This window comes from Penicillium longicatenatum (genome assembly GCF_028827895.1).
Source record: "Penicillium longicatenatum strain IBT 33135 chromosome Unknown contig_1_segment0_segment0, whole genome shotgun sequence".
NCBI classification, from domain to species: Eukaryota; Fungi; Ascomycota; class Eurotiomycetes; order Eurotiales; family Aspergillaceae; genus Penicillium; species Penicillium longicatenatum.
The window spans coordinates 2592149-2608619 of NW_026643119.1; the positions used below are offsets into that span (position 1 = coordinate 2592149).

Below are 16471 nucleotides of genomic sequence, written 5' to 3' on the forward strand. Positions count from 1 at the left end.
CGGGACTTTCAATGGTCACGTGTTGTACTTTCCACCCCAATCCTTCCTCCACCTCAAGAGTTCGCAAAGTTCATGATCGCTGCAATCAACCATGTTGCGCCGAAAGCCCACTGCCATCACAGTTACATCAGAAGATATAGCTGCCTTTGAACAGGCGAGACTTCGCCATCAGGAGAACAGCAAACACCCCGAGCAAGGGCAAGGGAATAATAGCTCCAACACCAAATATGACCCGAGTGACGAGTTGAAACCACTTCCGGGGGATAAGGCCCGGATTGTTCGATCTCGTGAAGAGAGAATCGGCATTGGCCGTCGAGGTTGACAAATTAGCCTTTGTGGACCACTTAAGCTTCACACCCTGGCTGATCTTAGACCCTTCGACTCTTACCTCCTGCATTCTCATGATTGAGAACACCGAGCATACAACGACACGTCACTTGACCCTACTTTGAAAAGACTTTTTCTTTCTATGTTTATTGATGTTCGCACCTCTCTGTCGACCACGCAGAATTCAGACTCAGAATCGTCAAGGACACTGGACTGCTGGATCCTTCTTTGATGTTCTTCATTCCATCCAACGGAGACTTGAATGATGCAGGTCAATCGATCATCATTTCGGAGAAGGGAAAAGGTCCACGTATGGAGCCTGAGAAAACGTCGGAACTGCAATTCCAAAGTTGAACTCTATAGAGACTATTCATTCAAAGATGCTTTTGAAGCCAGAACTTGATATGATGTACAATGGGTTTCATGTATTCAGTCGTCATTTAAAACCGCGATATCTTCGTTGAGATCATCCTTACGCGAGGGTTCATTCCAAATTCAAGAGCCGTAAGCGTGATATCACTGAATGCTCTGTAGCACCAGACATGGAGGAGGTAATATGTATAGACAAACTTCGAATGAGCAGGACTTGAGGGGGAATCAAGAAGTAAAAGAAGAGATTGAGAAGATTGAAGACAGAAATGCTTCAATGGTGGCAGAACGGAGTACCGATGAATATTTATGTAAAGTGGCAGAGAAAGGTGGACTACCCACGTTGACGTTTGGTCATGTTGTCAGAGCCCATGTCAACTGAATAATTCCATCGTCGTTTCAAACCCTGCGGATCATATACGCTGGCTACACTTTGTTGCCAGTCGCGAGCGCTAAAAACAACCGGGGGTGCTTGAAACTGTGGTGGGGAGACTGACTGCGCTGGGGGCAGGGTCACCTTGGACGGCGAGTCGTACTGGATAGGGTACTGGTGATTTACCATGTTTGACATTGGTTGCGCTGGGTTGCTCATCGGCATCGGAGGCGAGTTGGTGCTGACGGTAGAAGGATTCACGGAGAAGGCCATATCCCATTGACTGTGGAGCGGGCCAGGTTAGTAAATTTACCGGCCCAGGACAGACTCTCAGTGCACTTACTTGATGATTCGGCTTGGATCCCAGTTATTTTCATCAACCAAGGGCTGGTCGAGAGGGTGGGTGGTCGGCGGTTGATGGGGGACCATTCCAAGGGACTGCAACTGGGAGGATGTGTCGGACTTCGAGTCTTCAGCACCAGCGGAAATCGGAGGAGTAATTGGATGTGTGTTAAAACCCACTCTGGATTGGACATGGCTGGACACTTGGCTCAGATGCGGATGATAATGCGCATCCATAGGCGGACTAGGTTGGTAGCCCTCCGAGGGACTACCATACGGGAAACTTGGCTTAAGCTCAAAGGACCGGTTGGTATCAGCGGAGAAGGCCAGCCTTAAAGAATCGATCTGTGCTTGGATTTCCGGCATAGGCCAGGCAGTAGAGCATCGTTCAAGGATACGCATGTGGCGAGTGAAGAATTCCCGAGCATCGGAGTTGAATTCAGGATCGGGGGAGGTGATTGCGACCTGCAAGCATCAGAAACAGCTCCATGCACTCTGTGTCTTCAAAGTCTTACCAGGTGAAGCATGGTACATGTGAGAATACAGTAGATGGCGAAGTTGATCCCCCGCTGCATGTATAATAAACCGGATAATCCAAACCGTTCCAAAATGGCCTCTTGTAAGCGACAGAGGCTTTTGGCGGATGAATAGCACAAGGAGAAATGAATTTTCCACTCGCCCCCAGCGGTAAAGGACTGGGATGCCTGAAGCTGTGGTCGGTGAAGTAGGATAATCGCCAGGTGACAGTGAGAATGCATATTTCCAACAAAATGGGAAGGGAGCCATGGGGGAGAGCCATCAGGTGGGTAATTGACCTGCAAATCTGGTGGTAGATTGCGAAGCCAATCGGCGAAAAGGGGGTTTCTCTGGGTAAACCGAGGATCGGCCCCCCAGTCCTTTTGTTTTTTTACCTTATGATAAATATCTGTGATGATGCGGATATGGTGCGCATTGCGAACAAAGTAAGCGTATTGCCGCGAGCGATCAGTCTCATAGGCATCCAGACCCCTGATGTCCAACGACGGACGCATATCCACGGTTTGGGGGTCCACGCCATAATCCGAGCGACCTGGGCCAATCCGATTAGTGAGGGGACCAAGGCACAAATGGACTAGTTAATGCTTACCCTGAGGCGCTCCAATCATCACCTCCACCACCAGAAGGGCTTGCCATATCCGAGTTTGAATCAGACATTCAATCGGACTCAGGTCACAAGGCCTTCCTTCGGCGTGATTACTATAATGTTCGTGGATATCCAGATCTTTAGCCATCGAAACAATTGTTTTAACAGTTTGCCAGGACCGGTAATAATATCCTTTCTTAGGTAATGACTCCCGTGCTTTAAGGAGGAGAAGCATGGCCTGGATTGTGCTCACACGTGGAACGTCCATGAAGCTCGATTCATGTCCTGCAAAGGGTGGTGAGGTCAGCACAAAAAAGCACATTCCTAGAGGATTTTCTGACCGACTCACTGTTTGCCAATGCAAGCCACTGAGCACCCTCTGCGGGCTCCTCCGATAATCGACCCGCACAGGCAAATAGTGCCTCAAGGAGAAGGGGAGAGATGGAGTGGCGGTCATTTTGCCATTGGTAGTAGAAATGGGCTCGGGGTATGACAGGCACATAGGGATGAATCTCATCGAAGTAGATTTTGAAATATTCCATCACATCCTCATCTGCAGGCATGAGCTCCGGTGGAATTCGAATCGTTGCACCTGCGCCAGTGCTGAGTGGCGGCAGCCGTTCTTCAACGTCATCTTGAACGGGGGCATCAGGCTCGATGCGATCCGTTCGCTGCCGTCGGATATAGGGAGCTGGAGTAGGACATTAGCATTTTCCATATCGCTTGGCTTTGCGTTACGAAAGCAACACCATACCGATACCCGTCTCATCAATTTTCAGCTCTCCTAAAACCTCACTGAGGTTCTCTGCGGTAGACGGCTCAGATTCCACGAAGACGCCCCGATCCGTTGTCCTAATGGAAGATGTCTGAGTCCCGGGATATATTGGGGTTTGTTGATAAGGTTGAGGTGGGATAACCATGGGAGGTGATCGCATATCATTGTACATTCCAGATTGACCTGAAGGGGCATGAACAAACTGGGAATACATGCCCATTCCATCGTACGAAGGCACCCCCAGGGAGGCTTGATTACCATCTCTGTAGGCAGGGGACACCGAGAATGAATGGTGAGAAGTTTCTTGACCGGAGCTACTTCCTGTCTCGGCGGGGTCCACGTCGTGGCCTTCTGGGCCAAATTCGCCTTCCTGTCCAATTGTTGGAGGAACACAGACCAATTTCAAACGAGTGCATGCCGAGCACGGCCAGGTATTTGTTGTTGCCGCATCGCACTTGATCTTCCTTTTTCGGCAGCCATTGCACGCTCGCATTACTGCTTCCAGTTAACTCCAGGAAAGGCCCACTAGACAATGATACGCTTTACCTTTTAGCCTCTTGTGACGATTATGCTCATCAACAAACACGTAATCTAAATCAGGACCAGATCAACATCCATTCAGTATTGGCCCTATCTGATGCCGGGATTCGGGAAGAATATACTTTTCTGGCCCTCTCGGGGAGGCCCCGTCGGAGGTGCAAATGAGTAGCCCTGCATTTTGGATTTTGAATTTTTCTTGTTTTAAGACTCGCTGTTTCTCTCTCTCTCGTTTCGTGCTCCACTTGATATTTCTTTTTCGAGGTAATGGAATGAGGTAGGAAATTGGACGTGTAGTTATTCGCAAGGACCGGCCGCGGAATTCGGAGTTGAGGGGAAAAAAAGAAAAATAGAAAGGCGGATTACAAAATGAAGGAGCACTCTCAGGATGACCGTGCTGTGTAGTTGACTCCGGTATAGGTTCAAGGATGGTATATTAGACGACACGATTGGTAGCGTTGAAGCGCAACCCTGTTGCGCCGGCACGTCGATCAACGCACAACCTCCGAAGGCGTGCGACAGCTTCCACACAACCAAGACGGCCCACCCGGAGCGAAATTGCGGTATTCGTTAGAATCTGAAGGCGTCGCAATGGTTCAAGAAAATTGGTTCAGTTGGTACAGGGATGCGAGTGCTTCAGGCAATTGTTCAGGTTAGATGCCGAATCATGCGATCGCATCATGAATAGCCGGGGGGTCAGGGGAAGTCAAGCTTACAGCAGACTCGCTCAGGGCATCACGAAGCATCAAGGTGGAGACATCAGGGGCGCATTTGAAGGAGGGGGGAAGAACAGATTGGAAAAGGGCGGAGAGGAAAGCTGAGAGGGGTGCCAAGGTGGTGATGAACATCCAATAGCGCCCGCGCGGTGGATTTAGTGGGGACGATCCAGATTATTGCCTCCTGAAGTTACGACGTAATGGACGGTATCAATGACTAATCCACGTGTTCAGGTTATGGTGTTCCAGCTACCGACGTCCTAATCTAGAACTACCTGCAATTGAATCACCAGTAAGCTCACGCTGTCGAGAACTCATCTGAGATCCTACTGTGAGAAAACCATATGAACAAAGAAAAAGACTTTAGGAAAAGGACAAGAAGAACAGAGAAAGAAGAAAAACTTCGGGAAAACAACGGAAGGATAAAGAGTCCCCACTTTAGCATCTAGTAATCTCCAACTGCCTGTCTACATCACATTCTCACTTCACCGGAAGATACCAAAATAAAATACCATGCAGGATCGGAGAAAAACCGAAAAAAAAAAGAAGAAAAGCAATGACTTCATTTCTTCACGGCTAAGTTCCGGGTAACCCTAGCTTACTGTATAGGATTTCTGTCTTCCTGATCCACATTTTTTAAAGATGAAACCGCCGTGTTTTATCTTTCTTACCCCCCTTGAGCTCTCAGAGAATATGTGTACACTCACGTATGTGTGTGTGGCTCCGATGCCCCCTCCTATGGCGCTAAGAGGGCAAAATAGGCCAAACTAAGAAGTGGATCCCCCTTGTAGGGTTCTGGAAGAGAAGTAAGCTGGAACCGCCATGGTTACAGAGGTTCCCAAGTGGAGTCATGTCTGCAGTCCAGGCAAATCCACCACTTCCTTTTCTTTCGGGTGATTGACTCGAGAACGTCCAAGAGGGGGGGTCCAAACCCATGTTAATTCAAATTCATTTCGGTCGATCCCACCCACTTCCCTGGTTCCCATGAGCCAAGCCTATGAACGGTGGTCCGGGAGTCTGGCAAGGCTCATCTCTCCCAATCTTAATCAGACCATAAACGTAAGAATAGACACGAGTCCCGTTTGGCCCCGAAAAAGACTAAAAGGCTAATAAATTACCCAGCAAAGATTGCCATGATTGCCATGTTACCCATAAATTACCCTCAAACGGTCATTCGCGCCTTCCCCAATCAGGACATGGACCGAGGATCTACCGGCAGACACGTGAGACGTCGATAAGCTTCTTTATCGAACGCTTCCTAATCTTTCGCCCCTCACAATCATGGCGGAGGTGCAGAATTCCAACCCCACGATCCTGAACGTGGCGGATCTCCCCACCAGGACTCGCTCCACTATTAAGGCCGGCGATTATCACTCTGGCATCTTTGCTGCTGTCCCGAATCCCGCCGACTTTCTCTCGTCGGACTCCGAAGATGATGACCTATTGGAGGAGCCAATCGATGAGCAAGAGATCTACGGTAAGACCATTCTTGCCTCAATTTTGTGGAAAAAGATCTAACGAAACATTCATTCTCCAGACTTGATCAAGTCAATCTCAGATCCTGAACATCCCCTGTCACTGGGCGAACTGGCCGTCGTCTCCCTTCCAGATATCTTCATCAAGCCAACCCTTCCCAACGTTCCTGATTCACCTCTGCAGACCGTCGTTGTCTTGATTACCCCAACCATCACCCACTGCAGTCTAGCAACGGTCATTGGCCTCGGAGTTCGTGTGCGGTTAGAACAATCCCTGCCGCCTCGCTTCCGAGTTGATGTGCGCATCAAGGAAGGAACCCATAGTACAGGCGACGAGGTCAATAAGCAGCTGGGGGATAAAGAAAGAGTTGCTGCAGCCTTGGAAAATGGTGCCCTGATGCAGGTAATTACCAAAATGATGGAGACCTGTCAATAAGAAGCTCTTCCCCAAGAACTTCCTTGTGATGGTTGTAACCTTATTATAAGCATTCAGCCCAGGGACCGTGGGAGGGGGGGGGGGGGGGGGGGGCCTAGTTCCTCCTGTCCCGGTTGATACGAGCCCCATTTTACGAAATAAACTGCCGGATTTGTTTTTTTTTTCTTGTCCTTTCATCTTCTGATAATGACACTTGCATATTTTTGATGAGCGCATTAGAATTACAGAGAGAGCAACGTGCTCAATAATCGATGACTCCGTAACCCCAGAAATCCCTCCCAGAGTAAAATTGGTTGTTAGTTCTCTTGGTGAGAATCACGAGTCCAAAACGCCACTCTCCTTCAATCCTTTCCACAATTCCGGCTCCAGGAACTTGCTGACTGTAACATCTTCCGCCAGTCCCTTGCGCCGCCTCGTTTTCAGGACAAAGTCCCGGGCAGTGGCCATGGCCCCGGCCATCTCCAGTGGCTTCAATTTGACATCACGGTCCAGCGGGTCTCCGGGTACCACACTCCACTTATCAAATGCAAGACTGACCATGGCCTGACCTTGGGTATGGATGCGAAGATCTGTCTCGAAACCAAATGAGTCAATCACCGGGATGAGCCCCCGCACGGAATAGAGAGGAGTTCCGGCAATGGGGCCGTCGGACAGGACGTGACCTCGCCGGCGTGACAAAACAGTATACACTGAAGCGACAGCATCGGCGGGGCCCGTCATGGTGCAGGAATAGATCGGCTCCATGAGCCGGGGGGAAGCCATCAAAAATGACGAGTACACGGCCCGGCGAGCCGTGGGAATAATCTGGCCTCCACCACGATAGATAGCTTGATCAGCAAGAGATACATCTGTGAGTTTGAACTTGGTGTTTCGAATGGCTAAGTTTGGTCAGTATCGGTATCCTAAGTAGGAAAAGTGCGAGACCCAACTTACGTTCTTCACACAAGGGACCTTCTCTTGCGCCCCAGCTGAAACCCTGAGTAATGGAGTCTCGGACGCTCCCCAGAAGCTTCTTGTCTACCTGTGAAGGCAATGTGTCGTCCTGGAGGATATTTGGTCCCATCTCATCAGGGCCAAACGCCCAAATACTGCGAGCGGCGAGCTTATCCCAGTCGTAATGGTCCTCAAAGTAGCGCGCAACCTTGCGAATGGGGTCTTTGATGTTGACTTTGCCGCTTTCAATGTCCTCTGCGATGCCCTCGTCCAATGGCTCGGCGATCATTGTGATCTTGTTCTTTTTATTCGGGGTAATGGAGTAACACATCATGGCAGAGGTTTCAACCACCGTCTCACAGAAACGGGTGACAGGGTCGGAGACCTTGATCTCCATCTCGGAGTAAAGTCGTCGAAGATCATGAAGAACACAGTCCATGTATAGCTCGCCTGTACCTAGAACGACGTGTTCACCAGACTCCTCCACCTTGGTCGAGATCAAGGGGTAGCTCTTGTTGATCTTGCGTAAGCCGTCCAGCATCTTGGGTAACTCAGAAGGGTTGACCGGCTCCACCGCAACCTTGAATACAGACTCGGTCATGTGTCGAATGGGCCGGAAGATGTAGGGTTCTTCATCATCTTCCAGTTTGAGAGGCACCAAAGTTGCCGTTTTCACAATGGAATTGTCCACACCCCCAAGTAGAACCCAGTTGCCGGCAGGTACACCGTCCGTGGAGATGTTGTAAGCCGTTTCCCCGATCCAAGTGTCTGAGATGGTTGCAATGACCATATCTTCCTCGTCTTCGGGTGTGTAACCTTCACCGAGAACGCGAACCTGCTGGCCCGGTCGAGCAGTGCCACTCATGATTCTTCCAAATGAGGAGAAACCCGTAGCATCAGTGGTGCTGAACAGCTTAGTGACATGAACGATCAAGGGTCCGTCCTGATCACAGGCAGCCATGGATGACGCAACCTTTGAGTCCAATGGACCAGTGTAATACCGATCCAATACTCTCTGGGCTCCATCAACCGGAGAAGGGACATGCTGGACAACCATGTCCACAAAGCCAGTAGGGGGACCGAAGAATTGCTCGCAAACAAGGTTCAGCAGCTCCTTCGCATCGGTCTTTAATTGAGAGGGCTTTAGACTGACACCCACGCTAGCAAGGGTTTCTTTGAGGTCTTCGGGACTCTCACTGAGCGTATGAGAATAAAGCTTGTAGATTGGCTCTAAGACAAACTTGACGAACGAACGTTTCGAGTTCTCTTCCACACCCTTGCGAGTGAATTTCCGACTGCGTGGGTTATAAAAGATATCCCCCCATAGTCGAGCAGCAAATTCGGTCGAGTCGAGCCGTGGGTAAGTATCTGCATACATCCGTGCGAATGATTGTAGAGTGAAGCACCAGTTCATTGAACTGGATGCAAAGGCAACGTTGCCCTTTTCCGGGCTCACTCGGCGCCGCTCACCTTGGCCTGGCAGGACATTTTCGATTATCGTATTGACCTCCTCGATCACATGCTTCAACTTGAAGTAGGCGTCATTCGGTGGCAGTTTAAGCTCCAGGATAAGGCGGTCCATTTTATTGACGACTAGGGTCAGTGGAAGATCCTCCAAGACAGCATGCTTGATGATCTGCTCAGTGTTCGCCTGAACGCCTTCCACAATATCGACGATCAGGACGACACCATCAGCAAGGCGGATCGAAGCGGCCACCTCATCCACAAAGTTCACGTGTCCGGGGGTATCAATGATGTTGAGGAGATGGGACTTGCCCTTGGTTCCAGGAAGAACCAAGCTCATTGGCGCCGCCTTGATTGACAGGCCGCGTTCCCTCTCCAGGAAATGCACATCGGTGTATCGGAGTTGTTCCTCCTTGCGCTTGCCTATCCGCTTCTGTAGCCGCTCCGTCAAGTCGTGGGTCTGTTTTACCAGCATGTCCATGAACGCGGTCTTGCCATGGTGCAAATGGCCCACGATGGCGACATTTCTGATTTGCTCGGGGAAGTTGAGAAGATCTGACATAAACTCCCGGGAGAAATACACCGATGGAAGCTCGGTCTCTGCGAGCGCAAATTTCTTCTGCTGGACGGGGGCGATGATCGGCTCGGACAGAGGTTGCGCATCTTCTTCCTGGACCAGAGTCTCAACATCGGCACCGTATACTTGTTGAGCGCTTGGGTAATATTGCTTGTCTTCGTGCAGGATCACGGCATTCGAAGGTCCTTCTGCAGTAAGACTTGATAAGCATCAATGATCAGAAAGGGTGAGAGGTTTTTTTTTTCTCCCCTCGATCTTTCTTGAAAGCGTCCTGACATACCATCGACCTCCATCAATTGCTGATCATTGATAATCTCATCTTCTTCCTCGTCCTCAAAAGCCTCGTCGAACTTGAAGGCTTGCGGGACCTGGTCATGTTGCTCTTCGTCCGACTCGGCCTCTCCGATATAATTACCGAACCTGCCCTGGGAGTTAATCGATGTCAAAAAGAACAGCAAGGACAAAAACGTACTCGTCGTAGAGGTCATCCATTGTGGTGGGGAGTGAAGAGGGTGACGCGCAAAGCTAGGTCCGCGCCGGATTTAGTGCTGGCGTGACGCCGGAGGAGTTGAACGATCTCAACTTTCCACTTGGTCCGAGCGTTCCAAGTACTCGCGCCTACACCGTACAGCTCCTCACTCCCCACTATAATCCTAATCGCCCCTCCAGTCTTTTCCCTTTTATACTGCCCTTCTCTCCTTTTCCTCTTCCCGTTTTTTCTTCTCTAAAGATTCTTATCCAAAAATTCAACATGTCTTCCCTTCCTCCCGTTTACATTGTTTCCACCGCCCGTACCCCGGTGGGCTCCTTCCTTGGGTATGTTTCGTCTTCCAACTCTACTTGTGTTGCACCGGTTTTTAATATCACTGGTCCTGTACAGTTCTCTTTCCAGTCTCACTGCTCCTCAGCTTGGTTCTCATGCCATCAAGGGTATGGTGACTCCCCAATTGCAAAACCTACAAGCGATTTACAGATGAGAGAGGGGGAAAATACGTATATGCACATATACTAACTCGTGGCATATATAGCTGCTGTGGAGCGTGCTGAAGGTATCAATGCCTCTGATGTCGAGGAGGTTTTTTTTGGCAATGTTCTTTCCGCTGGGTATGTCTATTTTCAACACAATCAGACTTTTAGTGGTTGTCTTTGATACTGACTCCCTTTTCAGCGTTGGACAGAACCCTGCCCGTCAATGTGCCGTTGGTGCTGGTCTCCCCGACTCCACTGTCTGCACCACCATCAACAAGGTCTGCGCTTCTGCTCTGAAGGCGGTCATCCTTGGAGCCCAGACCATCATGACCGGCAACGCTGAGATTGTCGTCGCTGGCGGTACCGAGTCCATGTCGAATACCCCCCACTACATCCCCAACTCCCGTACTGGTGCCAAGTTCGGCCACCAGACCCTGGTTGACGGAATCATGAAGGATGGTTTGCAGGATGCCTATGGCAAGCAAGAGCTCATGGGTCTGCAGGCCGAGGAGTGTGCACAGGACCACGAGTTCACCCGCCAACAACAAGACGACTATGCCATCCGCACCTACGAAAAGGCCCAGGCTGCCCAGGCTGCGGGTGCCTTTGACTTTGAAATTGCTCCCATTGAGCTCCCCGGCTTCCGTGGCAAGCCCGGTGTCACCGTGTCCCAGGATGACGAGCCCAAGAACGTAAGTGAAAATTGGTAGACCGAAATATTGCCCAGATCACTCGCTAAAAGGTTACTGTGAGAATAGCTCAACCCCGACAAGCTTCGCAACATGAAGCCTGCCTTCATTCCCGGAAGTGGCACCGTGACTGCCCCCAACTCTTCTCCCCTTAACGATGGTGCTGCGGCTGTCGTCCTGGCTTCCGAGGCCAAGGTGAAGGAGCTCGGTCTGAAGCCCATTGCCAAGATCTGTGGCTGGGGTGATGCTGAGCAGCAGCCCAGCAAGTTCACTACTGCTCCCGCACTGGCGATCCCCAAGGCCCTTAAGCACGCCGGCGTGACCCAGGACTCCATTGATGCCTTTGAGATCAACGAAGCTTTCAGTGTGGTGGCCCTTGCCAACATGAAGCTGCTTGGCCTCTCTGAGGACAAAGTCAACATCCATGGCGGTGCAGTTGCCATTGGCCACCCATTGGGTGCCAGCGGCGCTCGTATTCTGGCCACTCTGATTGGTGTCCTGAAGGCGAAGCAGGGCAAGCTCGGCTGCGTTGGAATTTGCAACGGCGGTGGCGGTGCCAGTGCTCTCGTGATTGAGTCTCTGCTCTAAAGAGATATATTTAATGATGTACGGATATGACATGACTATCGATTCTCTGCGAAATACCAACGAACGCACATATTTGAGATAGATATTGGAAGTAGAGAATTCAATATTCTTCCAAAAGGCTAATGAAGTCGAAACCAAGATTGATTTTTGAAGCATATATTTGGGGCGGCTAAAACAAAAAATCCTGATTCTAGGAGGCGTTCACCCGTGGACAAAAGCCACATATGATAATCCGAAAATTTGAAGACGAAGCATATGAAGAATAATATTTGAAGTCTCTAGCTTCCTAGGGAAGGATACATATAACCCAGAGACAGTACAGTACATACCTGGCAGCTGTCAAGCCATTCAGGCAAATGCCCCGACAAATGCCATCAAGAGAGCCCCACATGCAACCGATATGCATGCCTCTACACGCCGTCTTCCTTTGAGAGTCTCATAGCTTGGCTCGCTCAGAAAGTCTTCCGCCAGGAGCTCCACAAGACCTGCAAAGAGGAGAAGGCCAGAGCTGATGGCGTTGGTAATGCCAACCATGAGCAGGCCCGTGGTACTTGCCGGGTCATAGAGATTGTGCAAGACCAAGCCGATAGCCTGACCAAGGGGAGTCGTTGTTCCGTAAGCCAGACACATCAGCCAGGGTTTTGCCGAAGAGGGAGAGAAAAGATCTGGGATGAGTGATGCAATGCGCGAGCCCAGCGCAAACCCTTCGAATGTCTGATGAAAACTGATGGCAATGAGTAGTACAACAAATGAGGTTCCGGTTGCGACGCTGAGTGCCATGCCAATGAAGATACTGTGGAAAAGAATACCAGCTTCTAGGAGTAGACACTGGAGAAGCTGGCGCTGCGGGTTCTGCATTGGCAACTCCGAGCCGGACTGCTGTCGAAAGTGACCACTCATCTGCGGGTGGTGGTGACGAAGTGAATGTGACCGGGATCGTACATGAGGCAGGGAATCATCAGCGTAGGCATCGAGCTCATCAAGATCAGTATCATCGTCCTCTTGCTTGTCCAATTGGGAACTAGCCGAGTGCGGCCGCTCAGAAGAAGCAGAAGCAGGTTCATCAACCTCAGCCTGACCACTCTGTCGTAGGCTGTCTAAACGAATATTTCCTTGCGATCTTTGCGCTTCCAAGCGCGAATAATCTGCCGCGTCATGCTCAAAGTCGCTCATAGACTCACGACCAAGGTCGCCTATCAGAGTATCGTAATCATTGCCATGCACATGCCCTGCACCTTTCATGGCAAAAAACATTTCTACCACAACCACAGCGAAGACCGATATCATGGCCACAAAGCCAGCCATTGCACGATACGTATGGCTCCAAAACCGAGGGAGACAGGGGTCTGTCAAGGAAACAAATGCAGTCGGGAGCAAGTGCACGAACGCTGTGGCGATCAAGACCCCAGTGCCAAAGTGTCTGGAGATAAACAGGAAGCGACGTGGAATCGGAAGACCAGGGAAGCGGCGAGCAAGAACCGGAAATGAACATGCTGGTGTAGGATGAATCTGTTAATCATCTAGTACCGCATATCAGGGAGAAATGACTGGCGCATACCGAATGTACTCAACCCTAAGATGAGGAACAATGCCATGACATGCAATGGTGTGTTATAGGCGCCCTGCGCCGTGGAGCCACATGAGGGAGTCTCCACTGAATTTGTGGCATCTCGTCGTTGGAGCTCGGCTCTTAAGAGAGATTCAGGGATGTCCGAGATCGCGGAGAGCGTGCGCTTGAGATCTACCAGATATATAAAGGTCAGAATCAATTGAGAAGAATAAATCATGAGATACTGACCTAGAGACCCCTCGCCGGGATTTTGCCATGCTTGAGCATTCTGCATGTTTAGGGACTTTTAAATGCGGGCGTGTTCCGGCCACATCGCCAGTAATGAATAGAGGTTCGATTCCGATATTCTGGAGTCCACCAGAGATGCCAACGGTTGCTAAGGCCTCTTCATGCAATTGACCTTTGTTTCAAGAGTTTTCCAGAAATGCAGAAGATCCCGAAGTCGGGAAGCATCGCAAGTTGGCTCCGGCCACGCGGTACAATCTTATCTCGGCATGTCAGTAACTCCGCAATCCGGGTACTGTATACACGAAACAAAATATACATCACTTCGCCTGAGATACACTATAGATTTACATATACTGATTTGTTGTGACTTGTTGTTATCAAGTTGTTCTTAGGAACAACATCACGCATAGTGGGGGTTTGGTCATTACGCTTTAAGCCTGGCTGTACACGGAAGATTGAGCATGTATGTACTCTGTATTCATTTATGCTATATTATCTACTGTTGAGCTTCGTCCAACCACTTGTGCCCTTTGGCCTTGATGGCTGATGAGGGGTCTCGTTCGTTTCGGGCAGATGGGTGAGTTTGCTCTTTGGCGTTGATGGTTGTTCGATTTCCGGATTCCCGTCCTCCCATTCCTGTTCGTCCAAGAACTCCCATTCCGCGCTAGCCATCTCGCCCACGAGATTGAACTTTAATTTATCAAAAATCTTTGTTGGAGTTGGTAGCTTCCACGTCCGCATGAAGTCCGATCCTTCAGATGCTCCGAGAAATGAATGAACGGTCCCGTGGGAATAGTGCCCGAGCATAGGGAATGATTTCATGCGCTGAATTGTCGTTCGAGGAGAATCTTTACTAGGTTTCACTTTGGTCTGCGTATCTCGACCGGCAAAGGCCCGCATCAAAGTAGATGCCTGAGCTGGTGGGGCAACCAATAACTGCCACAACCCACTTCCAATGTTGCAGACCTCTTCACATGAATCAGAATTCAGGTTAATTCCTTGGGTCCGGCACAGCCATGCAACGTCCCAGGCGAGAAGAGTGGCACCCTCGAGAAAGAAGGTATAAGTGGTAGGATCGTCCTTGGCGAGACGTGGGAGAGGCTTATCGATGAACAGTGGTCTTGGACGCGGCTGCGAGCGAGTATCTGCAGACCGGGGCACTGCTGGATTTGACGAGAGCTGAGAATCATAAGTTCCATCAGTGAGATTATGGAAGTCGTAGGATGCGGCAGGGGTATAGATAGTTGGATTGGGGTGGTTTCGGTGGGGTAGAATGATCTCGGCGGGGAGTCTCAGTGAAAGATAATGCGAAACGAGGACCAGGAGGAGCGCAATATTGGAGAGTGACGTAGATATCTGAGCTGGTGTGGAGCCTGTATAAATGTTAGTCTTGAAGAAGACACTGGCCGCCAGAATATGGGAATCTTTCCATTCATGTCCCGTAAGTCTACAATTGCTAGGCCTCCAAGGATGTAAGTCGGGGGAGCGTCGCCTTTCCTTGCTGCCTTTTGCCGTAAGCCATACAGATGGGCGGCCTCCCGACAGAGAAAAATCCGAGCTTCAGCCGTTTTACTATGTAATGTGTGCCATAGATGCTCGGTCCTCTTAGTGGTGTTCTGCAGGCCTGTCAAGATAGCAGCCTCTCGCTCCCCAAGTTCGTATTGGGCCGATTCAGCATCAGAACGCCTACGAGCCAACCGCGCCTTGCGCTCCAGAATATCAGCCCTTTTTGCCCTAATCTCCTCTTTCAATGTGTTTATCTGCTGCACCACATCATTCTTCCTGGAGACTGAACCAGCTTGTTGGCTCAAGATGGTTTGGAGGACCCAGCGACAAGAGCTGTCGTGATCAGTCTCTGAGCGTCTTAGCTCAGTCTTGCTATGCTGATTTGGGGAATGATCATGGGTGATGGCGATTTCGATTTGGTTGCCTAGGGACTCTTTTTCGAGAAGGATCTGGGTGTGTTCGAGACGGAGTTGATACAGACAATTGCGGGCACATGTCGGGCAGAGAACTGGCAAGCGGGAGTGGGCAGATGTGCATATGTGACAACTCATCGCAGACGACTGAAGGTTTCTAGCTGGAAGGCTGAGAGTCGTGCATCCATGATGTGTTGTGGAAGCTGCGAGAGCTACCAACGGAAACCACGCAGTCTTGCAAACAAGATCCCGGGAGTTGGTTCTGGTGATGTCGTCACCTGACGCGGTGTGTGGCAGCTGTTTGTCCGGATCAAGTCACGTTTGATTGTGGATAACGACCCAATCACCTCCTTTGATACTACTACTGAATAATCTAAATGTTGCGACATCTTCTTCATTTTTACTAAGTTACTCTATCAGAAAGAGCTTGTCTAGAATGGCATCAACAGACGATAGCCACGACATTGCCTCGCGACCATCTACAACGGAAGAGCCCCAGCAAACTTGCAGTCCAGAGCCAATTGAGCCCGTTCTGGAAATGGAAGAAATGCTAGTGGCTCGTTTAACCCAAGGGCTGGAGAATTGCGATTGGGACCAGCTGCAAGAGAAATACACTGATGCTATGGGTGAACATAGTCGCGTTGAGGATGACCTTCGTGCGCAGACTACAAAGCTGCTCGATGTAAGGACATTATATACCTACAGTTCTGTCCCAATACTAATCATCTAGCAGGTCTTTACAACGTGGTCTCAGACAGCCAAGTTACAAGATGAACAGCGGGCACTGAAGAGGTAAGAGTTGCACCTCATGGTCTTAATAGAATGTAGTTCTAACATACATCAAGATTCAAGACACAGATGCAGTACGTGCAGAACTCCGAGGCCAGCGTGGAGAATAAGAAAAAGCATTGTAAGTTCGGGAGACCCATCTTCCTCCCTGTTCAAGTGCTGATCACTCGGTCCCCCATTCAAGACACTGAGGTGGTGAAAGCATTCCAAAGTGCCCTGGCCTTGCTTAATGAGCAGTTGAAAGCTTGATTACGTTACGAATTTATGAAACA

General features: G+C 50.1%; 8 protein-coding genes across 8 annotated transcripts; 4 read left to right on the forward strand and 4 right to left on the reverse strand.

The window, feature by feature from the left end:
* Nucleotides 1–91: 91 nt before the first annotated feature.
* Nucleotides 92–322, forward strand: N7484_001729 (CDC26 family anaphase-promoting complex subunit; the record flags this gene model as incomplete). Its single annotated transcript, XM_057112149.1, has 1 exon — nucleotides 92–322. The coding sequence occupies one exon, from the start codon at nucleotides 92–94 to the stop codon at nucleotides 320–322; it is 231 nt and encodes a 76-aa protein (XP_056976886.1).
* A 708-nt stretch (nucleotides 323–1030) lies between these two features.
* N7484_001730 (Zn(II)2Cys6 transcription factor) lies at nucleotides 1031–4026 on the reverse strand (the record flags this gene model as incomplete). Its single annotated transcript, XM_057112150.1, has 8 exons — nucleotides 1031–1352; nucleotides 1413–1876; nucleotides 1927–2480; nucleotides 2538–2819; nucleotides 2884–3225; nucleotides 3289–3804; nucleotides 3856–3900; nucleotides 3972–4026. The coding sequence occupies 8 exons, from the start codon at nucleotides 4024–4026 to the stop codon at nucleotides 1031–1033; spliced, it is 2580 nt and encodes an 859-aa protein (XP_056976887.1).
* A 1817-nt stretch (nucleotides 4027–5843) lies between these two features.
* Nucleotides 5844–6473, forward strand: N7484_001731 (iron-sulfur cluster assembly protein CIA2; the record flags this gene model as incomplete). Its single annotated transcript, XM_057112151.1, has 2 exons — nucleotides 5844–6039; nucleotides 6100–6473. The coding sequence occupies 2 exons, from the start codon at nucleotides 5844–5846 to the stop codon at nucleotides 6471–6473; spliced, it is 570 nt and encodes a 189-aa protein (XP_056976888.1).
* A 315-nt stretch (nucleotides 6474–6788) lies between these two features.
* On the reverse strand, nucleotides 6789–9939 carry N7484_001732 (U5 snRNP component Snu114, putative; the record flags this gene model as incomplete). The annotated part of the gene is made up of 4 exons (XM_057112152.1): nucleotides 6789–7351; nucleotides 7407–9635; nucleotides 9728–9867; nucleotides 9920–9939. The coding sequence occupies 4 exons, from the start codon at nucleotides 9937–9939 to the stop codon at nucleotides 6789–6791; spliced, it is 2952 nt and encodes a 983-aa protein (XP_056976889.1).
* Nucleotides 9940–10198: 259 nt separating this feature from the next.
* On the forward strand, nucleotides 10199–11693 carry erg10B (acetyl-CoA C-acetyltransferase; the record flags this gene model as incomplete). Its single annotated transcript, XM_057112153.1, has 5 exons — nucleotides 10199–10263; nucleotides 10328–10377; nucleotides 10476–10551; nucleotides 10616–11108; nucleotides 11175–11693. The coding sequence occupies 5 exons, from the start codon at nucleotides 10199–10201 to the stop codon at nucleotides 11691–11693; spliced, it is 1203 nt and encodes a 400-aa protein (XP_056976890.1).
* A 348-nt stretch (nucleotides 11694–12041) lies between these two features.
* On the reverse strand, nucleotides 12042–13537 carry N7484_001734 (putative ZIP family zinc transporter; the record flags this gene model as incomplete). Its single annotated transcript, XM_057112154.1, has 3 exons — nucleotides 12042–13186; nucleotides 13252–13434; nucleotides 13492–13537. The coding sequence occupies 3 exons, from the start codon at nucleotides 13535–13537 to the stop codon at nucleotides 12042–12044; spliced, it is 1374 nt and encodes a 457-aa protein (XP_056976891.1).
* A 446-nt stretch (nucleotides 13538–13983) lies between these two features.
* Nucleotides 13984–15548, reverse strand: N7484_001735 (Atg14 domain-containing protein; the record flags this gene model as incomplete). The annotated part of the gene is made up of 2 exons (XM_057112155.1): nucleotides 13984–14847; nucleotides 14895–15548. 2 exons carry the CDS (start codon nucleotides 15546–15548, stop codon nucleotides 13984–13986), a joined length of 1518 nt encoding a protein of 505 aa, XP_056976892.1.
* Nucleotides 15549–15846: 298 nt separating this feature from the next.
* Nucleotides 15847–16448, forward strand: N7484_001736 (uncharacterized protein; the record flags this gene model as incomplete). The annotated part of the gene is made up of 3 exons (XM_057112156.1): nucleotides 15847–16092; nucleotides 16144–16202; nucleotides 16256–16448. 3 exons carry the CDS (start codon nucleotides 15847–15849, stop codon nucleotides 16446–16448), a joined length of 498 nt encoding a protein of 165 aa, XP_056976893.1.
* Between the last annotated feature and the right edge of the window lie 23 nt (nucleotides 16449–16471).